We start from the raw sequence: 17,794 nt of genomic DNA on the forward strand, positions 1-17,794 counted from the left end.
GTTTCCGTGCGCTGCTCTGGTTCACCAGAAGCGGCTTAGTCATTCTGGCCACATGACCCAGAAGCTGTACACCGGCTCCCTCGGCCAATAAAGCGAGATGAGCGCCGCAACCCCAGAGTCGGCCACGACTGGACCTAATGGTCAGGGGTCCCTTTACCTTTACCTTAACAGTGGGTCATCTGTCAGGGATTATTCAGCTGTGATTCCTAACCCTCCCCATTTCCTCTTTTCACAGAGGGACCTTCTACCAGGGTTATCAGTGTGTGAAATGCAAAGTTGGCGCTCACAAGGAATGCTTGGAAGTTATTCCCCCCTGCAAAATCAGTAAGTTTCTCCTATGCGGAAGCCGCTTTTCACAACTGTGGTTTGCCTCAATGATCTGTTGGTCCCTAACATGGCACTTGTGAGTGCAATGGCACCCTTGATGTCCTTTCTTGGTGCCCACAAAGCCTCAGAGCAGCCACCCCAGGCAATACACTGCCCCTTTTGTTATGAAGGGCCTTTTTGGTGACTGCTCCCAGACTTTGGAACTCCCTCTCTAGAGAAGTTAGACTGGCTCCCTTTTTGTTGTTCTCCTGCCAGCAGGTGAAGATTGTTTTATTCTCTCAGGCTTTTCAGGACTTTTAAAAAATTATTATTGTTGTTGTTGTTGTTATTTAAGGAAAGGGCTTTGAAATAGCGCTGTGCTATTTTTATTGTCTGTATTTAAATATATTTGATATTTATATTGTATTAATTCTATTAATGAGTTTCATTCCTTTTTAACAATTATCTTTTATATGCTTTTAGCTTTTCGTATTCTGTTTGTGTTCTTTTATTTTGTGTATGTCTTCTTGAGTCCTAGTCTGGGAAAAGGGAGGGGTGTAAGTAAGTAAGTAAGTAAGTAAGTAAGTAAGTAAGTAAGTAAATATTCTCTTGGGGTTTGGGGATCCTTTCATCCCACTGTGTAAACTGAAATGTGGAGTTTCCTGCTCAAGCTAATCAGAATTTTCATTTCATTTCTCCCCAACCCACCCAAATCTTCAGGTTCACCTGCAGACCAGGTAAGATCCATCACTTCTTTTTGCCTTCTCTCCAGGAAAAGATGTTCCTATCTCTTGGTTGCAACTGCCTGTGATTTCATTTCCTTTGTGCACTGGCATCACTGGGCAATGGCGATGGGGACAGGAGCAGTCGCTCACTCCTGCAAAGTCACTGCCACATACTGGGAAAATTGAGATGACGACAGGGAGGGCAGTTCTGTCCCAAGTGTGGCAGCAGAAGCAGCAGATTGGCTCTGCTGACAGGCACACCCAGTGCCAGCCTACTTGACGCCTTTTCTCTTTGCTCCGATGGAGGACAGAGAAAGCAAGGCAAAATGTGGGAAAACCTCTGGCTTTTGCATAGCTGAATTTCGTCCACCTGTACTTTGTTTGCCCCCCTTTTTTTTGCCTGCTGTGCCCACTTTTTATTTTAGCCCCACTCACCACTAGCATGCAGCCCCTAGGAAGAGCTCCCAGAATGAAAATGGGTCCCCCACCCCCATATTAAGCAAGAGTTAACTTTTTGCTTGTTGACAAGGTTTATACCTGTTTTGCGATATATAAAGACAGAGGAAGTGTGAACTGTTGTTACAGCAAGCAGGATGTTTTGTGGCCCAGAAAGAATCGTATACAATTTTAAAATCTCTCTCTCTCTTTCTGTCTGTCTGTTTCTCCAGGATTCATTGAATATGGGTAAGGTTGCTATTTTCTCTTTATTATTATTGCTGGTGCTTTTTCTTTTTTCTCAAAATACTCCAGCTGCTTAGTGAGATGAGGGACAGTAGACTGCAGAACAGATCAGCTGCATCCCTGGTGTGTGTCTCAGAGCATGGATGAATGGTCAGCATTATCCTGAGTCACACCACTTGCCCATCAAGCTCAGTATTGCCTACACTGACAGCAGCAGTTCTCCAGGATTTCAGGCAAGGGACTCTTTCCCAGCCTTGTCTGGAGATGCCAGTGGGCTTGAACCAGGGACCTTCTGCATGCCAAGCAGGTATTCTGCCACTGAGCTAGGGACTTTCCACTAAAAATAAATGAGGTTCATGTCCTCATTGTTCTGAATAAGGGTAGAATTAAATACTAGCATTATACCCCAAGAGTTGGTCTATCTAATTCAGTATTGTCAACACTGACTGGCAGCATCTCTCCAGGGTTTCAGACAGGAGATATTCCCAGCCTTACCTGGAGATGCTGCTAGGGATTGAACGTGGGACTTTTTGTATGCAAAGCAGCTGCACTATTCCCCCCTTAAATTGATAGTCTAGTCCTCATTGTTTCTGAGTAAAAGGCAGGATTAAACAGGATAGGCTAGGTTGTTTTTTTAAAAAAGAATATAAGCCCAAGGGCAGAGACTGATTTATTTATTTCTAGTTGACCTGTAGGCTACTCTGGGAATCTTTATTTATTTATTCATTGGCCAAATAGTGAAAAGGGGAAATGCTTTAAATAAATGAGGCTGCCCCAAAGCAATATCAGCCTTCGAATCCCCCATATAATGGCAAAGTCGACAGATAAACAACTTTGGCTTTTAGAAGACATCTAAAGGCAGCCTTGTATAGCAAATTTTTAATGTTTGATGTTTTATTTTGCTGGAAGCCCCCCCCCCCCCAGTGTGGCTGGAGCAACCCAGTCAGATGAGTGGATGATGATGATGATGATGATGATGATGACATTTTGATAGATGTTCATTCACTGACTTAATTGCATCCAACTTCAGCATGGCTTCTCCTTCCTTCTGTCTACATGCAGGTCCCAAAATGGTGGCAGTCCAGAACTACCATGGCAACCCAGCTCCCCCAGGGAAGCCCGTCTTGACATTTCAAACAGGAGAAGTTATTGAGCTCCTCCGAGGGGACCCAGAGTCACAGTGGTGGGAGGTGAGTGCTGGGAGGCCCACTGGAAACATCCAGGAGATCTTAGGTGAAGATGGGGCGCAAGTTCAGCCATTGCATCCAATGGAATTGATTTGCAACTTAATTTTAGATCAGGGTGGGGGATTTCAGGCTCTAATCTGGCCCTCCAGACCTCTTTGTATGGCCCCCATAAGTCTTCCCAGGCCACACCCTCCTTGAGCATTTTTGCTTGGCTGGAAAGCATTCTTGATTTCTGACATGACTCAAGGGGGACCTCAAGGGTGTCAGTTCACCCATGGGTGTTATGTTGGAGGCTTCAGAACAGTGGCCTCTTGGGCAACTTGGATGGGTAGCATAATTCCCCAGTCCTTGCCCCAGCAGCCTGCTTGCACTGCGGTCTTCTCCTGGTCCTGCTTCTCCTGGTCCATGTTAACTGAAGCTATGACTCTCTGAGGCCAAAAACACCCCCTTTGACTCTGCCCTATGACTCTTTTTCTCGTCTTCGTTTGCAGGGAAGGCTAATATTGTCGAAGAAGTCTGGTTATTTCCCCAGCTCGTCAGTCAAACCCTGCCCAGTGGATGCCAGAGTAAGGAGACAGGAATGTTAGCAGAATCACTTAACTTCTGCAGATGGGAGAAAAGTCTTGATAGAACTTTATTTGAGGTTTTTAAGCAGTAGCTGGCGTGCTCTGGTCCATGGGGTCACAAAGAGTCGGACACGACTAAATGACTAAACAACAACAAGCAGAAGCTGGACGGATATCTCTCAGTTATTCTTTAACTGTGATTCCTGCATTCCAGGGGGTTGGACTAGATGACTCTTGGGGCCCCTTCCAACTATACAATGCTGTGATTCATTAAAAAACAACCACCACTGTTTGCCTTCTTAGGATGCCACTACTTGCGTAACTCTTTTCTGCTCTGCTTCCTGCAGCCTCCTAACAGCCGGCCCCCATCACGAGAGATGGATTACTCTGCCTATCCTTGGTGAGTTCCAGTGTTCAAATTAGGCATGCATTATCAGGAGACCTGGGATGCAGGTGGCACTGTGGGTTAAACCACAGAGCCTAGGATTTGCCGGTCAAAAGGTTGGTGGTTCGAATCCCCGCAACGGGATGAGCTCCCGTCGCTCGGTCCCTGCTCCTGCCAACCTAGCAGTTCGAAATCATGAAGTGCAAGTAGATAAATAGGTACTGCTCTGGCGGGAAGGTAAACGGCATTTCCGTGCGCTGCTCTGGTTCAGCAGAAGTAGCTTAGTCATGCTGGCCACATGACCCGGAAGTTGTACGCTGGCTCCCTTGGCCTATGGAGCGAGATGAGCACCGCAACCCCAGAGTCGGTCACGACTGGACCTAATGGTCAGGGGTCCCTTTACCCTTTACTTTTTACCAGGAGACCTAAAGGTGGATGGTCACGGCTTTTCTTTGGCATAGCCAAAGTGGACTACTTGGAGTAGCCAAAGTGTTTTTGGAATCCAACTTCCATTGTCCCCTGACAATTGTCATGCCAGCTGGGACTGATTAAAACTTACTTATTCAAGTTACCTTATTGATAACTTGTTTCAGATGAGCTCTGTAGCACTTAAAACGTATCTCGGAGCAGCATACAGTCAGACCTCATGTTACGGACGCTTCAGGTTACATGTTTTCAGGTTGCGGACCGCGGGAAACCCAGAAGTACCGGAACAGGTTACTTCCGGATTTTGGCGCATGCACAGAAGCACCAAATCACGGCTGCGCCTGCGCAGATGTGGCGCTGCAGGATGCGAACGCTGTAGGTTGCAGACGTGCCTCCGTCACGGATTACGTCCACAACCCGAGGTTCCACTGTACAGGAAACTAAAGCAACAACAGCAGACCACCTAAACAACAACAAATGCTGAAATAATGCAAATGTAGCATGAATACAAATTACTAATAAATCCATACAAGTTACTGCTTGGCCACAGGGGCTAAAACTTGGAGAAATGAAAGTAGGGGTTCCAAACTAGAAAATTCAGCTCTCAAAAACAAGTATCTCTTAACAATGAGCATTTCATGTTTTTTTTTATTTTGTAGGTTTGCAGGAAACATGGAAAGGCAGCAGACAGACAATCTCCTGAAGCTGCATGTTACTGGGACGTACCTGATTCGGGAGAGGCCGGCAGAGGCCGAGCGCTTTGCAATCAGCATTAAGTAAGTGATCTAATTAGGTTTGTTCTGAGATGGGGGTGTAGTTCCTTGCAGAGGGTGCAGGAATGGTTGCAGTTGTATCACCAGCTTTGTTAGGAGAGAGGTTTCTGCCTGGGCAGGGCCACAACAAAAAAGGCCCCTGTAGCTGTAGTGCAAGGAGAAGGACCTCATGCTTCTGTCCTGGCATATGGGCACACGGTTAGGGTATGGGCCCTGTTGCGGGGGATGAGCCCTGGGTATTATTTTGCTGGCAACCCCAATCTTACTGCCCCATAAATTATATCATTTTGTAAGCTGTGTTTGCTCGTTCTGCATTTGAACACCTTGATAACGCAACCAAAATTTGCAGGATAGTTCCCAAGATCAAGGGGCAGGTTTTTGTCTGACCTTGGATACAATTTGAGGATGCAAATTCTGAATCAAAATACAGTCGTACCTTGGAAGTCGAACGGAATCTGTTCCGGAAGTCCATTTGACTCCCAAAATGTTAAAAAACCAAAGTGCAGCTTCTGATTGGCTGCAGGAAACATTTGCAGCCAATCGGAAGCCCCGTCGGACGTCCGGCTTCCAAAACAACGGTTGAAAACCGGAACAGTCACTTCTGGGTTTCGATCGTTCAGGAGCCAAAACATTTGAGAACTAGGCATGTTCAAAAACCAAGGTATGACTGTAGTGGACTGAAGCTTCCACAACCACCAATTTCAAAACTACACCGTACACTAACCCCACATAAGAACACATCCCTTCTTTCTTAAATATTTCTGGGAAACTGAAAAAAAAGAGAGTCAGATTTGCCCATCCCTTGTGGTCAGTAGGCCTTTTTCAGGACACCACCATTCCTGTAGGGAAGGGGTTGTCGAAGTTTTTTGTGACTTGGGCCAGTTCACTGTCTCACAGATGAGCTGTGGGTCGGAGTGCACGCATGCGCAAATGCTATTTCTGGCACTTCTTCCAGCGCAGAGGAGCCATACCCAGCTTCCCATTGGCAGCAGGAGCTTCCTGCAGCCACTGGGAAGCCAGCCAGCATAGCGAAAGGTGGTCCCCACTCCGCTCCATGCCGGTTCAGCGTGGCGCACGGGAGCTGACTGAGCTGGCAGCGGGGGTCCATTGTCCAGTTAAATGACCCCCATGGGCTGCTTGTGGCCCATGGGCCCTACGCTGCCGACCCCTGCTGTAGGAGCACAGTGGCATTCCAAACCACCCCAATCTGACTGTGATCTTTCCGGTTCACCAACTCCATGTCTCCCCCTGCAGGTTTAATGAGGAGGTGAAGCACATTAAGGTGGTCGAAAAAGACAACTGGATTCACATCACTGAAGCAAAAAAATTTGAAAGCTTATTGGTATGGTTTGTTTGGAGATAACATATTATTATTATTATTATTATTATTATTATTATTATTATTATTTACATATTTCATAAAATTTATACACAGCTTGGTTGATTGTAAAAAAAAATCCCTCAGAGCTATTCACAAAAAAAGATAAACGAAAAAGAATTGACAACAATACAATAATTTGATACTTTTAAAACGTCAAAATAACAATAGACTAAAAACATTAATGCTCGTATCAACTTTCTAAACATCTGGGAAGACTTGTCCAAACAAAAATGTTTTCAGCAGGCTTTGAAAAGAGTACAAAGAGTACTTATAGGTGTCAATAAGTGGTGAGTTTCAAGTGAAGGGGCTGCCAGTCCGTTTCTAGGCACAACTCAAAGTGCTGGTTATGACCTATAAAGCCCTACCTGTCTTGGGTCCAAGCTATCTGAAAGACCATTTCCTCATACAAACATGCCAGAGTTTTGAGATCTTTGGTGAAGGCCCTTCTGTTGGTACCACCACTTTCACAAGCCCACTTGGTAGGGCTGCAGGAGAAGACCATCTTGGTGGTTGCTCCCAGATTCTGGAACTCCCTCCTTGGAGAAGCCAGACTGGCTCCCTCCTTGTTGTCCTTCTGCCAGCAGGTGAAAACCTTGTTCCAACAGGCTTTGGGGAACTGACTGCTTTTGATTAAAGGGCTGGTGCCATGCTGTTTTTATGGTAGTAACTGGTTATGTTTTAAACAAATTTTATTTATGTATATCAGAGGTTTCCAAACTTTTCATGTTGGAGACACACTTTTTAGATATACATCATTTCGTGAAACGGTAATTCAGTTTCCCTAGCAAAACAGAGGTTTAACTAACCCCTTTCCAGCCCTGGGAGGAGTGTGGGAGCATTCACACGATACACCTAGACATTGCAGCCGACACACTAATGCGTCACAACACACAGTTTGGAAAGCACTGATGTATATAGTTTTAATTTTTATCAGCGTTTAATTATTTTTTAAATTATTGTTTTTTCTATGTTTTTAGCAATCCTTGTTTTCATCTGTAGACCTCCCTTCAGCCCCTATCAGGGGAAAGAGCAGGGTATAAATGAATATATAATAATACAGTGGAACCTCAGTTTTTTAACATAATCCGTTCCGGAAGTCCATTCAACTTCCGAAACATTCGAAAACTGAGGATCAAAGGACTGGCAGCAAAATCAATTGAAAAAATGGAGAAACACACCTCGGAAGCCATTCAACTTCCGAGGCATGTTTGAAAATGGAAGCATTCACTTCCAGGTTTTCGGCGTTCGGCTTCCGAAACGTTCGATAGCCAAGACATTTGAAAACCGAGGTTTGACTGTATAATAATGTAAAGTCATAGCTTGGAAGTCGAACGGAATCAGTTCAACTTCCAAAATGTTCAGAAACCAAAATACGGCTTCTGATTGGCTGCAGGAAGCTCCTGAAGCCAATCGGAAGCTGCAGAAGCCCCGTTGGACGTTCAGGTTCCAAAGAGTGTTCGCAAACTGGAACACTCACTTCCGGGTTTGCGGCATTTGGGAGCCAAGGTTTGACTGTGTACTGAAAATAACACCTTGAACTTGGCCGGGTATTCCTGTCTTGGTGCCTAAAGTATATTTAGAGAACCCTCTTCCAAGAAGTTTACAGTTTTGCTTTTTGTTTTAATTTCTTCCATCCCCTTGTAGGAACTTGTTGAATACTATCAAGCTCACTCACTCAAGGAGAGTTTTAAACAACTGGACACAACATTGAAATACCCTTACAAGTCCCGGGAACGCTCTACCTCCAGAACCTTGACTCGGTCACCAGGTAATAAAAGGAAGTTGAAATCCCTTCCTTCAATCAGTTTCTCTTAATCACTTGAGAGTAAAAACACCCAGGACAGGGAAGTTATGGGTTCTGTCCTTAGTTCAACAGTAGAGCAAACCCTCTGCTTGCAAGGCACAGGCCAAGGATTGCATCCAAGCAAGTTCCACTCAAAGTAGACCCATTGAAATTGCCGTACCTACCTAAGTTAATCATGCCTATCAGTTTCAGTGGGTTTGCTTGGAGTGTGACAAACATTGCATGCAACCCCAAAACCTACAGGGGCTTAGTCGCTACCAACATGCTATATACTTTGTGGGGAGTGGGTCCTATGGGATGTGTGTATCTCACTCTGCCCACTAGGAGCAGTCAAAGGCAGTCAGGCTCCCCTCTTCCTTGCTCCAGGCCAAAATAGGCAAATTGCGAGGGCAGATGAGCTATGCTCTGCCTCCACAGCCAGAGGCAGCAATGCTTTTGAGCGCCAGTCGCTGCAAACTGCAGGAGGGGAGATATGCTGTTGGGCTCAGGTCTTGCTTTGCGGACTTCCCACAGGCCTCTATATCTGGCTGGCCCCTGTGAGAACACGATGTTGGGCTGGATGGGCCATTGGCCTGATCCAGCAGCCAGGCTCTTTGTATGAGCCTTGGTCTGATCCAATGATAATGTTTTGATATTCCAAAAAATAAAACATAGTTATTATCATTATTGGGGGGCGGGAATGAAAAAAAAAAATTCTGCATGCTCTGAGTTTGCTTTTACTGGGTGTGTGCCGTGTTTTTCTCTCCCCGCCTTTGTTAATTTCCCTCGTTAATTGTGTTTTCCGACCCTTTTCTTCCTTCCTTCCTTTCTCCCGTTGCTTTGTTTCTCTCTCTCTCTGACCTTTCTGCAGCTGCCTGTGCTTCCTACAATTTTTCCTTTCTCAGTCCTCAGGGCCACAACTTCACTTCTCAGAATGCCTCCACTCCTTTCTGGTCAGGTATATATATATACATATGTGTTTGTTAGTGTGTATATATATATCTAGATATCTGTATGTATACATATGTGCATGAAAAGAGAGAGGAACTTGGCCTCTGGTGGTAGCCTGAGAAATTTCAGCATGTTGCCATCTCCATCATCACCACCAGAAGACATTCATCCATTGGGCACCTGGAAGAGAAAAGGGCTTTCCCATCGGTCCTTGGCCAGATCCACAGCAAACTTTTAATGTGCATTCAAAGCACATTTAAAACACACGGCTCCCCCCACTCAAGAATCCTGGGAACTGTAGTTTCCTCTCACAGAGTCCTGGGTTCAAATCTCCCACTCGGCTGTGGCATGCACTGCAGGTAACTTTGGAGCTAGCCACCGCCTCTCAGCTTAAACTACCTCGCAAGGTGTTGTGGGAATTAAATGAGGAGGGGAGAGAGCCATGGAGGAACAGGTGGGATATAATACAATAAATAAATGCAACAAATGAATAAATTATGCACCCTTAACAAACTACAGTTGCCAGGGGAAGCCATGTGCTTTAAACATATGTTGGTTGTTGTCTAAATTTATGGTGTGGATCTGTGTCCCCCCCCCATGTCATCCCTGACCATTAGGCAGAGTGAGGCGGTTGTGGGTGGTCAGACAGCAGCAAGGAGTTGCAGAACAAATCTCTGTGTGCTACATGATCTGGCTTGTACCTCCTAAACAGCTGGCTTTGGGGGGGGGCGTTTCTGTACATTTCATGGGAGGGGCAACCCTCTTGTCCTTTGCTTCTGGCAGCAAAATATCATTGGCTGACCCTGAAAATGCACAATAAATTATGGGGGGGGGGAGCTATTTCCACCTCTCCCCTGTCCAGTAATTTCCCCAAAGCTCACCTCCAACTTCATTTAGCCAGAACTTGGTGGCAGTATTGGACTGTGGTGGATCAAAACACAAGTCTCTCTCTGAGCTGAATTTCCTACTGGATAGCTGTGGAAACCTCCATGTTTCTCTTTGCAAAAAAATACCTGACCAGCATTCTCTGTCCTGACCTGATGCACCTTCCATTTGTTTCAGTGGGGCATTGAATGTCCTGGTGGGATTGTTTCCCTTTGCTGCCTTTGCACTCATCCTGTGTCATCTTGGACTCCAAGCACAAGCTGTCCCTGTGTCCCATTCATTGCCACATTTCAGAGGCATATCCATTGCATCCTTTCCTGATCCCACATTTAGAAGCCTGTCTAGACAGACTACACTTTTCAGCCTGCATGGAACGCAATTCAACCTCTGCTTGCTGAATGGATGCATTAAAGCACAGGGCGACTTCACCAGGGATTTATTTTTTTTAAAGCATGTTTGTAAAAAGCACTCCTCTTCCAGCACATTTGCAATTTTTAAAAAAATTGGTGGAGTTTTCCTTTCTGCAGTAATTACGTTTTAACTATTTTGAATGAGGACCACATTGCAAAGAAGAGAATTACCTAATATTGGGGTGGGGAACCTCAGGCCCAGAAACTGAATGCAGCCCTCCAAACCTCTCTGTCTGGCCCTCGGGACTCTCACCAGACCCACCCCTCTCACTGAGCCACCCCCCTCACCTCAGCCTTGCTTCACACCTTCCTTGACTGCTTTTGCCTGGTAGGAATGCTCCCTTGAACTGTGACCGTGCATTTTAATTGTGTGGGTTCTCAGGGTTGGTGAGATGCATGCGTTGGTGTTAGGCCTTGGCAAACCACCGGCTACTGGAATGTGGCCCCTGAAAGCTTGCCTGCAAGGGAATGCAGCTCTCTGGCTGAAGAAGGTTCCTCACCCCAGCACTGTATGATCTGCACAGCACTTCATCAGTGGCTTAATTCACATGCCAGTTTCCCCCCCAAAAAATCCAAGAATCTTATTCCATTCCCACAGAGCAGTAGGCACAAACGAATTTAACAATGTCCTGTGACACATTTCAAATGAGGCCTATGTGCTTCTCTGCACAAGGTGAAATTGTGCTGCCTTGCTCTTACAGCAGATGCAAGAGGTCAGGTTGAACTCGGTCCAGCTGTGCTCAGGAAAGAGTCTGGCAGATGTGAAGCACCACAATGCTTCCTAACCATCCTTCCTTTCTTTGTCTGCCTGCAGTATTCACACCTCGGGTCGTAGGGACAGCGGTGGCGAGGTACAATTTTGCTGCGCGGGACATGCGGGAGCTCTCGTTGAGAGAAGGGGACGTTGTGAAGATCTACAGCCGGATAGGCGGGGACCAGGGCTGGTGGAAAGGAGAAACCAATGGAAGAGTGCGTGCTGGTTTTTGGGATAACTGGGTCCTTCTACATTTTAACATGGGTAGTTGGGTCCTTCTTAAGAGTGGATAGATACCTGGGTCTCACTCTGGGTGTTGTTTTTTAATTGCTGCTTTCCATCTCCCACTGCAGATTGGTTGGTTCCCTTCGACCTACGTTGAAGAAGAGGGTGTCCAGTGACGTCTGGAGCTCCCAGGCGCTGTCAGCAGTTGGCCCAGTGGAAAGCCAAAACAAGCCCTTTTTCTGGGGCTCTGAAAAAGTGACTGTCCCTCTTCCGGCACTAACAACTAAGACAAAAGCCTCTTGTTGGGCCCATTGTAACAAATGGGGTGCAAGCAAACAAACAAACAAACGCACATGGACATGCAACAGAACGGGATTCTTTGCGCATTTGTGCTTTCTGTGGGTGAGGGGTTGGGAGAGAGCTTTATCTTTCATTGATGGCTTGACTTGTACATAAGATTTTGAAATCCAAAGTTGGGTGGTGTTTCTGGAAAGTTGTGGGGCGTCTGAGGGAAGCCTTCTGTGACACATGGCTTAGGGGTGATTTACAAAGCCTGTTTAGTGAAGGTTGGACCAAAACCACCACAGGGATGGCATGGTGGAACTCTGGAATTGGAGAGAGTCTCTTGTTCCTGGGTGGAGAGTGATGGAGAAGGGGAGTCCTGATTTCTACAAGGCTTCTGGGGACTCTGGCATTAGGAGAATGGAGGGAGTCCTCTCACAGACTACAGACGTAGTTTGGATGGTATGTGGGACTGATCTCACACACTCAACAGGCATGAATCGGTGTCTGGGGGCAGGGCCATGGTTGTGTTGTTCTCATTCAGGCACCACTCCATCCCCAGTTGGCATAAAAGGACTGCCTACTCAATTTGGGTGAGGAGGAACCCTGAGAATGTCACTCCTGGAAGGTTGCCCAGACATCACCTGCGTCTGACCTTGTTCATCAGGTTCTCCTTCACTTTTAAGGAGTGTGACATTGATCCTCATTTCTTAGTGCAGGGGTGGGGGATTTCAGACCCCAGGGGGCTGAAAGTGGCCATCTAAGCCTCTTAATTCGTTCCAGAGGCCACTCCACATCCACACACCCCTGTCCCCATTTAACAATGCTTGCTCCACACCTTAAGTGGGTTTGGCTGACTGGATATCTCACCTTGCAGTGGGGTAATGCCTCTTGTTTGGGTGAATGGATGGAGAAAGTTGGACATACAAACACTTGCCTTTTTCATGGCTGGGATATAGCTTGCCATAGAAATGTAAGACTTGCATCTGTCCCTCCACCAGCTTCCACTACTGGCCCTGCCAACCACTGTGATGTGTTCCCTAGAAGGTTCTCTATGAGGGAATGTGGCTCTGAAAAATGCTCCCTTGCACATCTCTGAGTGGATTTTCTCCCTTGTGATTGGGGGATGTCAGGCTGGTTCTCTGGGGCTTGTGCTCCACAGCAGCCTTCCCCACCCGACCTAGGGTCCTCCATGTGTTCTTGGACTACAATTCCCATCATCCCATGCTGGTTACTGGAGGCTGCTGGGAGCTGGAGTCCAAGAACATCCTCAGGGCACACCCAATCGAGAAATCAGCAAATTTCACAGTTTTCGCTCTTTTGGAAAGAGAGAAGTGTTAAATCACCCATTGACGTCCAAACATTGGTCACCCTAAGGGTTAGGATTTGATAAGGGCTGTCAGTTCTGAATAAAATATGCAACTCGTTTTCTTAAAACTCAACATGTCTCGCTCAGTCGTCACCTTAAAATAATTTATTTCTCTAAATTAATATCCCACCCTGTTTACCCAGATTGCACCATCAGCGGCAGTTAAATCCTGCCCCCCCCCCCCAAGTTCATTTCCCATCCAGAGGTGCTTGGTGCACTTAAGAGATAATATATTTAGGGACTGCATTGACAGGCAGAGGCAGCTGATTCTAGTGTCATCCCTACTGTCCCTGCTGAGCTCTGCAAGGACAGCACAGGATTGATCCATTGCATTCATGCAAAGCACATTTCAACATGCATGGCTTCTCCCACAAAGAATCGTGGGGACTGTAGTTTGTTATGCTTGTTGGGAAGTACAGTGGTACCTTGGGTTAAGAACTTAATTTGTTCCAGAGGTCCGTTCTTAACCTGAAACTGTTCTTAACCTGAGGTACCACTTTAGCTAATGGGGCCTCCCGCTGCCGCCGCACGATTTCTGTTCTCATCCTGAAGCAAAGTTCTTAACCCGAGGTAATATTTCTGGGTTAGCGTTGTCTGTAATCTGAAAAGCGTCTGTAACCCGAGGTACCACTGTACAGTTCTGTGAGGGTGAAACTACAGTTCCCATGAATCTTTGGGGGTGTAGCCATGTTCTTAAATGCCTATTCAATGTGCTTTAACTGTTTAGTGAGGATCTGCTTGGAGGAAGAGGAGGAAGCTGATAGCCAGCACCCCACCCCCATCCCAGTCTGGCTTGAAAGTAAGAAGATGACAGGCATGAGGACTGACCAGGGGTTGGTGGGGCTGTGCCCCAATGAACCAACGTCTCCTGCCTCTGGGTGCCTCTTTGATCCATAACTGTTACCAAATGCAAAGAACTGATCTTGGAACTTGCTGCAGGGAGCAGCCCAGAGAAGCCAGCAAAGCATAAACTGAAGCACCTTTGAACTCCTACTTTTGTGCACCTTCAGCCGTCAGGCTTCCTTGTAGGATTTGCTTCCAATAAGATGTGCATGGAGTCTACAGCCTTGCAGTTCTGTTGCTCAGCTTTTGGAAAACAGAGAGGAAAGTGGGGAGGGTATTCTGCCAGAAAAATGAAATAACTAAGGGTTGTTGGTTGCTTACCTCTCAGTGAAGGCAAATCATACTTCCTTCAAAAATGAAACCGGAGCAGCGCTCACCTCTCTCTTGAAATGCCTTTGCTGCCTTCTGTGCTGAATTCTGAGAAAAAAATAAAAGCATTTCTTGGGGTGGGGGAGGAAAGGGATGGTGGGTTGGGTTGGAGGGGGCTGGGTTTTCTTCTTCTTTTGTATGTTTGTTTACTGATGTCATATTCCCCTCCCCCAATCTAAGGGATTATTTCGTTTGTAATTAATTATGGACCCACTTTGTCACCACAATATATATTTGTGAATAAGAAAGGAAGTTTTCTTTAATGATGATGATGATGATGTGGTGAGAATATTGTACATATATTTTAGTTGGTTTTGAAGAAGAAAAAACATTTTTAAAATAATTGTACCAATGAACAAAAAAAGAATATGTAAATTCCGTGATTTGTTTGCTCTCGTTTGGTTCTTTTTGCACTACCCCTGAACTGGGGCCGGATGGAAGATGGGAGATTATATAAGGTCATGTGAAGTCTGGTTTATAGATGGGGAGAGGAACTGACAATCCATTTGCGATTGTGATTGTCAGGCAAACAGGAATGGCAGAGCTGCTGCTTGAGACGCATAGATGCTCCCATCACCTGCGTGTCTTTCTCAGAATCCTGGCACAGTTGTGGGATATGGGAGGCAACATGGGGCCCTCCAAATATAGCCAGGCTTCCAGCAGCCAGTATGGCTAATAGTCACGGATGATAGGAGTTCTAGTTCAGCAATATCTGGAGGGCCACACCTGCCCTAGTCCTGATCTAAGAGGCAGCATTTCTCCTCTTGCATGCAGGAAATGGGAAAAAGTCCGTATTTTAAAAGAAGCACTCTCTTGTGAGAGTGGAGTGCCACCTCTTACATCAGGGGTGGGGAACCATATTTATTGGATTTCACCTAATATCAGCTGCAGCCGTCATGGCCAATAATCCTACTTTAAGAATAGCATTCTCTACAGGGGGTTGAATTAGATGACATTTGGGGTCCTTTCCAACTCTACAATTCCATGATTCTGTTGCATACAATAAATGGAAGAATGCATCTATTTAAAAGAGGCATCCCCCTATGAGGCTTCAGCAACTAGAGCCACAGATTATTATTTTTTCTTCAGACCCTCCTCTGCAAAATTGTGTTGCCTCTAGACTTGGCCAAAAGGAGACACCGATTTAGGAGACATTTGGTGCATACAATTTAAAACGTGGTGGATTTAGTGGCCTCAATACAGAGAGCTGTTTTTTGAAAAAGTGTTCTAGGAGATCCTGGTGTTTCTCTTAAGCTTGCTGGGGGTTTCCTCAGACAACAGGGGTAAGCTGGGTGACCATAGACCATGGAATGTCCCCCAACCCTTTAGATGGTGTCAGAAGCGACCCAGCAATAAATCACATAGAGCAAGTGAAGTTTACTCTTCCTTAGAAGAAACAAGGTCTGCTCAGGAGTGCCAGGCCTAATGAACACAGCAACTCTTCTCAGTAGGTCATACCTCTATGAGGCAGTTGTGGACACTGAAGGTCCCTGTCTTCCCACAGCTGGCAGGGTTTGGATACAGAAGACAGGGTTATGTGCCAAATTCTCTCCCTCTCAGACCCTTTCCAAAAGATTTGAGAGAGAAATGCATTTTTAGTAAGGCCAAAGAGAGATATTTTTTGCCACCTCCACACTGAAGTTTAATGGCAAACACTTAAAACCAAATTTCCAATGGAGGTAGCTATATAAATAAACTTCCATGTTCTCCTGAAGAAATGCCGAACTGTTGATTTGCATCAGACAAAACTCCCCAGTAGCACCTGAGTAAAAACATCATATTCTCCTCACTTATTTTATTTTACATTTGTATCCCACATTTCCGCCACAAATCTGGAGTGGAGTACCTAAAGCGGTTGGCTGGCACCTTGTATGCCTCCTTTGAGCAACTCCTGTAGCCAAGTTGGGGCCAAACATATTGCCCTGCTTTCCTTTGGACCCCAATGGCGAGCCCAAGAGGGGGATCTGGTCATCTGGGCAGCCCATGAGCTCCATACACACTGCCCAGCCTTGTGTCCTGGAAGGGTCACTTCAGTGCTACAACTTCAGCAAAGAGAGACCCTCAACCAACTCAACTATTGATTTCCCCAGTCTGACACTCCAAACAGATATGTAATCTATGAAACAATTTCTCTTCTGATATGAATGCTGGTTTTCACCACAGTGCCTGCCCCTTTTGGTGTTTTTCCCTAATGAAAAGCACCCCAAACTAAATCTCTCTTTTTAAAATAAATATTTATTGGCTTTTCACAAATTTTAACAGACACACAAAATACACAATACACAAATACACACACAGAGACAAACATGCATAATTTCCAAACCTTTTTTTCCCTTAAAACTTACTTCTCCGACTTCCCCGTACCTCCCCTTTCTGCCAAGAATCCTGCATGAGTTAAAGCAGGGAGGCTGGGTATCTCTTCTACTTGCTCTGCTAGCCAATCACCCTTCAACCAATCACCCTTTGGTAACTGCTTGCTCATGCTGGTGATTGGGCAGATCATATAGGAGCCACAGAGTTATGAAACACTCAAGAAATAACCATATCCTTATCTAGATATGTCACTTCTGAGTACACACTGAGACGGAGTTTTTGTGTGTGTGTGTGTGTGTGTGTGTGTGTGTGTGAGAGAGAGAGAGAGAGAGAGAGAGAGAGAGAGAGAGAGAAATTCTCCCTTTCAGGCCAGGCCCCTTGTGAAAGACTGGAGAGAACAGGCAACAGTGTGGAGGCTACCTCTGCGAGGTACTTCTTAGGTTGCTCACTTGATCATAGAGTTCAAGAGGTCTTGCTGCCAGGGAAGCAGCCACCTAAGAAGCTGCCTTCTACACAGTCAGGTACATCTAGCTCAATATTATCTACACTGACTGGCAGCAGCTCTACAGACTTTCAGGCAGAGGTCTCTCCCCCCCCCCCCTGGAATTGCCCAGGACTAAACATGGGTCCTTCTGCATGCAACACAGGGGCTGTGTTACCAACCTAACCTCCCCCTCCCTCTTAAAATTTGTGGTATAAATATCAGCCTCATATAACCAGCATGCTTCGTATCAGGGCTAGAGTCAGATGTAGGTCAGCAATAAAGGAAACAGATATCCATTGTCAGTGAAGTTTTTTTTAATTTAAATTTTATTTAACATAATTGTTACAAAAATATAAGCAAAACACTGCAAATACATACACACATATACACTTCAAATAGGCACATATACATGAAAAAGGAACAAAAGAGAGAAAAGAAGAAAAAATAAAGAGAAAAGAAGAAGAAAAGTTGGAAGAGTTTCTTCCAAATTTATTCTACAAATATCTCAATATGAAAATAATAATAAAATTTCATTGATTGACTTCCATCGCTTACACTGCACTTCCTATATGCATTTTAAGCAAGATTGTATCTGTTATTCCATATTTTCCCCATACAATCTCACACAATGAGAAGTTAACTCTTTATGCAAAGAACAAACATGTCCCAGTCGGTCTTGCCACTATAGAGCAGTTG

The 17,794-nt window shown here is 45.6% G+C and overlaps 1 protein-coding gene across 3 annotated transcripts in view; it reads left to right on the forward strand.

Moving 5' to 3' along the window:
- VAV2 (vav guanine nucleotide exchange factor 2) overlaps positions 1-14,684 on the forward strand; it is a 158,901-nt gene extending 144,217 nt beyond the window's left edge. For 2 of the 3 annotated variants that reach the window (XM_083485061.1, XM_083485059.1), the window contains 12 exons: positions 236-324; positions 1,027-1,043; positions 1,700-1,715; positions 2,775-2,902; positions 3,391-3,465; positions 3,813-3,865; positions 4,936-5,052; positions 6,304-6,391; positions 8,075-8,198; positions 9,085-9,171; positions 11,274-11,428; positions 11,567-14,684. In XM_083485061.1, coding sequence (XP_083341187.1) covers positions 236-324; positions 1,027-1,043; positions 1,700-1,715; positions 2,775-2,902; positions 3,391-3,465; positions 3,813-3,865; positions 4,936-5,052; positions 6,304-6,391; positions 8,075-8,198; positions 9,085-9,171; positions 11,274-11,428; positions 11,567-11,614 — 997 coding nt within the window. In that variant the 3' untranslated portion in view covers positions 11,615-14,684. The remainder of the gene's footprint in view (positions 1-235; positions 325-1,026; positions 1,044-1,699; positions 1,716-2,774; positions 2,903-3,390; positions 3,466-3,812; positions 3,866-4,935; positions 5,053-6,303; positions 6,392-8,074; positions 8,199-9,084; positions 9,172-11,273; positions 11,429-11,566) is intronic. The other variant, XM_083485060.1, reaches the window with a different exon arrangement.
- Positions 14,685-17,794: the final 3,110 nt, after the last annotated feature.

The sequence above is a fragment of the Podarcis liolepis genome, assembly GCF_965112155.1.
Source record: "Podarcis liolepis genome assembly, chromosome: Z".
Lineage (NCBI taxonomy): Eukaryota > Metazoa > Chordata > Lepidosauria > Squamata > Lacertidae > Podarcis > Podarcis liolepis.